This window comes from Lactuca sativa, chromosome 7 (genome assembly GCF_002870075.4).
Source record: "Lactuca sativa cultivar Salinas chromosome 7, Lsat_Salinas_v11, whole genome shotgun sequence".
In the NCBI taxonomy this organism is placed as follows: domain Eukaryota; kingdom Viridiplantae; phylum Streptophyta; class Magnoliopsida; order Asterales; family Asteraceae; genus Lactuca; species Lactuca sativa.
In genome coordinates this window covers 72,856,008-72,861,454 of record NC_056629.2, presented here as the reverse complement: position 1 = coordinate 72,861,454, position 5,447 = coordinate 72,856,008, and the positions used below count along the sequence as shown (strand labels likewise).

The 5,447-nt window shown below is 34.3% G+C and overlaps 1 protein-coding gene across 1 annotated transcript; it reads right to left on the bottom strand.

The window, feature by feature from the left end:
• Nucleotides 1-228: 228 nt before the first annotated feature.
• LOC111881637 (probable carboxylesterase 18) lies at nucleotides 229-1,863 on the bottom strand. The gene is made up of 2 exons (XM_023878040.3): nucleotides 1,211-1,863; nucleotides 229-803 (listed from the first exon to the last, which is right to left on the bottom strand). Exons 1-2 carry the CDS (start codon nucleotides 1,817-1,819, stop codon nucleotides 372-374), a joined length of 1,041 nt encoding a protein of 346 aa, XP_023733808.1. The 5' UTR covers nucleotides 1,820-1,863; the 3' UTR covers nucleotides 229-371.
• Between the last annotated feature and the right edge of the window lie 3,584 nt (nucleotides 1,864-5,447).

Here is a 5,447-nt window from a genome sequence, read left to right as displayed (position 1 = left end):
AGACCTCACTAACAATCTGGTGTGGTATGCTTTTGTTCAATATCAAATATCATAGCCATGGGCAACTTCATAATTACTTAGGCAATGCTTAAGCTCTCATTTCGATTACAAAATTTCATCTAATCATATTGTTGTGTTTCGTCATATTAAAATCAGCTTCCCTATTTTTTGCAACAAGACAAAAGTATATTCAAGAATCTATCCCACTTCATCATCTTCACTAACGAGTATTTAAAGATTGTACTATTGCATAGCCACTTATGGACCATTAGGCCATAGATCATCAAGGTTATAACCCCACAAAAAGTACTTTGGTACAACTAGTAATGCATAAGTATTAAAAGGAATAATGGACCAACGTACTACGTTGTCTACAAAGTAGCAACATTACTCGATACCTTGTGAATGAAGTCTTTCACCTGCCCAATAAGTTGTCCAGCTTCAGGCAATTCCGGGAAGATATAGAAAGCATGGCACATGTTTGGATACTCAAACAAATACACTTCTTTCCCTGACTTTTTCAGCCACTCATAGTACCTTTTTTGCCAGTCATGTAAGGCGTCGAACCCCGCCACCACCACCATCGTCGCCGGAAAGTCTAGTTTTGATATCTCCACCGCGTTTGGGCCGCTAACGTTGATGATTGGGTGGTCCCGGTTGAACCCTTCACCTTGTGGTAGAAATGCATTCCATATCCAGTCTGTTCGTTTTATTGAGACTATTGGTGTTCCCTCAAGGCGGATCTCGGAATCCGTCCGCTCTTCTCCGCCGAAGAACGGTTGAATTGCTACTACTCCGATTACCTGGTGGTGCAAGTTTTCGTTATAACCAATAATTAATATGGTTGCAGAAACTTTTAAGATGAGTGTGATGTAGATAGTGAACGACACGTTGTGGCTGTAGTAATTTGAATTAAATTTAAAGTTGGTAGTGGTTGGTGAGAAGATTGATGCAGACGTCAATGGTAAACACCAGAATTTCTTTAATGTCAGAGTCAAATAAATGAGTGGTTCACTGGATTAAATCATGGGGAAAATAACGATCGATCTGTTTTAATCGATTTTTATGAAATGATTAATAATTGCTCACATGATTTACAACAGATGTTTATAAAATTGTTTAAAATCATTTCTTAATTTGGAATCGGAAACTATTCGATTGTAAATAATGACAGAGTAATTAATCTGGTTGAGTATCGATTAATATATACCTTGAGTCGCTGGAAGTTGAATTCACAGGCTCTTTGAGCAACATGATGAGATAGGTTTCCACCGGCGCTGTCTCCAGCGAGAAAGCAACGCAACAGATTCGCATTTTCCGGCAACGATTTTGACCTATTCTCTTCATCATCCAGAAACTTAAGCACATCGAAGCAATCATCATGTTGCGCCGGAAACCGATGCTCAGGCGCAAGGCGATAGTTCACAGAAACAACGACTGCCGGCACTTTTCTCGCGAACCGACGGCAAACGGCATCGTATACCAGGACATCGGGGGCTAGGAAGACGAATCCGCCTCCGTGAAAGAACACGATCACCGGGAGATCTTCACCTGCGTGTTGTGTAGGTACGTAGACTCGGAACCAGAGGTTACGAGCCTCGTCTACAACGACGTCGTGTGACGCTACGCCGTTGATTGATTTTGCCGTTGGTGGATTGCGGAAGTCGACGAAGCTAAGAAGACGACGGTTGACAGTGCCGTTTTTCCGGCAAGCTGCGTCGGTGACGGTGGAGAGAACGGAAACAGCAATGCGTGTTCTCCATGGTAAGGAGAGTGACGACTGTGGTGGAGGTTTAGCGGCGGTGTCCTCCATTGACATGAAATCAAAGAGAAATGAGAGTCCGTGAATCCGTGATAATATTTGATAAATGTGTAATTTATAAGAATTAAAATTATATTATATATTTTTATTTTATTGTACTCGTGTGTGATTTTTGCATTTTTAATAAAATTATTTATCGTTCCATTTTTTATTTCTTTGAATTCGTGGCCCATTTGATATTAGAGTAAATTGTATAAACGGTCCTTATTGCCTTTGAGATCATAATCGATCATTGGAGACGCCATTAATAAAGGATGTTAGGATGTTGAAGCCGACCATATTCAAAATCGACCCATTTGTTGTATCATATGAATTATGACTTTGGTTGCATATTAGGTCATTAGGTATCAACATGAAAAAAAAAATCCACATCATATGCCCTTTCACAACAAATTCATTATACTTTTGGGAATGACGTTCACTAGTGAAGAACCAATAAACATGAGAAAAAGAAAGAGAAAAGGAAGAGAGAGATCGACACAAAGGAATTAGTGAACGGTCGTGATAGCCATCACTCCATAAGACAATCAATAGCTCTTGGGGTGGTGTTCACTAGTGGATATCTCCTTAACATAGGATTTATATGCGTAAAATGTCTCCATATCGGATGGCCTTATAGATCCAACCCTTGTACAATATGTGTTTCTAAAAAGGGCAATAAGCAAGATATTTATAGATAATATATTGTTTAATTAATAGTAATGGTTAACCCTCATATAAATAGGTATATACGGGGTTATTGGCCTAACCTAAACCCTAAGTACAACTTAACGAGAGAAATGAAAAGAAATGGATGGAAATGAGAAGAAAATAAAAAAATTAGTGTTCCTAAGTTTCATTAAAGAAAGGAAGTGAATAGAAATAGAATGATCACTTTCCCTCCTAACTTTCCTTCCGATTTGGGAGGATCTGAAAAGAAATAAGAAAATAATTAATTTTTCTTTTACTTCTCTCCAATTCGGGAACACAAAAGAAAATTTTTTGTTCCTTTTCTTTCTCTTCTTTTCTCTCCTGACTTTCTTTTCTTTTGTTAAATTTGGGAACTAGGCGAAGAGTCTTGGGTCTAAACCTTAAATGCTAACATACGAATATCCTTCTGCAATTTGATCGGGAAAAGATGATTAAACTAGAAAAACAAAAAAAACATAAAACATAGATAACGATAAAAGGCAGAAGGGGGAGGCCAACAGAGATCAAGAATTGGACGCATCACCGGTAGCGACGACGACGATAAGATTTGCAGGTGGCAACTAGATCTTGATGCAGTGGTCGTGACAACAACTTTAATGGTTAAAACTAGATGCAACAACGGTGAGGAAGAATTTTTGTGTATATGCAGAAGCGGTTCAAACAGTTCGGGACTCTAAGCGAACCAAAAATTTAGGGTTTTCTGGAATTTACTACACTTAATGTTATAAACCCTCATCTTTTATTTGTGCTTATGACAGACAATTATAAACTAAAAGTTTATAAATTGCGGAGTTTAATTTATTTTTTATTATGTATATGTTTTTTGTGAATATATTTAGGACATTAAGTTAATTTTTTCTAATACTTTTAGATGCAAATACAAATGAACAAATAGTAAAGCGGAACTAATGGATTATAATTTATAGATTAATGGAAATACATGATTTGTTTGTTTGTCAGTAGTCACAGTGATTTCTTAACAACCTTGAGAAATTGAGTTACTCATAGCCTTTGACCTTGAGAAAACTCAAATTTGTTCCATTTTCCAACAAAAATCGTTTCAAAATTGATTCAATTTTTATGTACTACACAGTTAAAGTTCAAACTAGACTACTAGAACATCCACAAAAGTCAGAACCACGTCATAATTCATAAATGAAAAAAAAAACAATTGATCTACCAAAGTCTATGCTCAATTTTTTGGTCGAAAACTTTTACACATATAATAAAGCAAACAGTAACCCTAATAGATAATCAGATAATCAGATAACTATACACCTAAACAAATGTTTGTACATATAGAATTGCCTTTAGAAAAAGTATCCTTGAAAAATCGCATGCTCATCAAAATAATCATGCATGAGACGTTGGTGGGCAGCTTCATGGTCTCTTTGTATATATTATCTTCGTCTCCGTCTCAAGTTTATGGCTTCCTTGTTGTCTGGTTCTTTAATCCTTCTTTTAAATAAATTAGCAACTTTGATCGCCGCTTTCAGCACAAAACTAAAAGTTCCTGAAGAAGAAGATGTTGATGAAGAATATGTTTTATTTAAAATTAGAGAAGAAAAAGTTGGTGTGGTACAAATTGGTATTTATGTTTTGTATTTTATAAGTGCGTAACAATTAACAAAAATATTATATTTTTTGAAAAAATTAGCCGATGAAAGCTTGGTCAAAGGAGAGATGCTCGGCAAGGAGTTGTCGTTGCTGATGTCGTTTTGTAGTATACAAAACACAACAGTTGTATCAGAGTCATGGGTTGTTTCTCTTATATTGATGCAAATGTTTGATTTTAAAAGTTGAAAAAAAAAAAGAAAAAAAAAACATGAAGTTTGTCAAATTTTAAGATAATTACTTGGTTTTATGAAAAACTAATTAATTTTAAAATTTGAGTCATTTTACTACAAGAGTTGAATTAGGTCAATTTATTAAAAGATAGAATGATATGATTATTTTATTTGTTTTAAAAGTTTGATCAAAATGTTTTTAAGGAGTTACAAATTTTGAAACACTAACACTTTTTTTTAGAAGTTATGATCTTAAGAGTTTTGAAACTTCCATAAGTTATGGATGTGAAAAGTCTCATTCATTAACTCTTTAAGTTATGAATTCCAAGAGTCTTCAAAGGTTACAAAATTTGTTATAAATGGCTTTGAAGAATTTCATAACTTGCCTGGAACTTGAAAGTCTTTGTTATGGAATTCAAAAAGTTTTCAAAAGTTTTCAAAAGTTACAAAAGTGACCTCAAGTTTTGGAATTTGAAAAGTTTTTTTTATGAGACATTGAATTCTAAAACTAAAGTTATTTGAAAAGTTTTCAAAAGTGTAACTCATGGGTTCATAACTTAATAATAAATTAAATAGTTTTAATTTTGCTTTAGCATCTTGATATTTTGAATAATTCATATTACATCTTTATGGACTTTATTAATAGTTAATTAAAGTGTTTAATTAAAAGAGAATTAATAATTCCATAATGATATTGTTTAAGTTTAATTAAATTAAGAGTATAGTTTAATTAATAGATTAAACCACTTAGTATTTTAAAAGTTTAAAATACCCCCTTATACTATTATAATTTTAAAAGTTTAATATATATTATATGTATAAGTAAAAAGTCGGTCTTACCGTTAGTAGGCCTCATTCACGAAGTCGGTCTATAAGGAGGGTATAAGGTTATTGCCTATAAAATGATGGTTTAATGGGTGTCCACTCTCACCCACCGCTTCCTTGACCGGTGGAGGGTCGTTAGCCGAACGGGTAGGATAGGACATTAATTCTCATTAAAAGTATAATGAAAATACCAAGTAACTAAACACTTATAAATTCCCAATCTTAGTTGTTTAGGAAAAATGTGAATTTGATGCTAACCCATGAAATTGCACTTTGCACCTTGTTAAGTCGTTAGTGGAGCGCATGTGGTTAACCAGCACACT

Coding starts and splice junctions, on each gene's coding strand:
- LOC111881637 (XM_023878040.3), bottom strand. CDS start 1,819: ATGTCAATGGAGGACACCGCCGCTAAACCTCCACCACAGTCGTCACTC. Junction 804..1,210: donor TCAACTTCCAGCGACTCAAG/GTATATATTAAT, acceptor TTGCACCACCAG/GTAATCGGAGTAGTAGCAAT.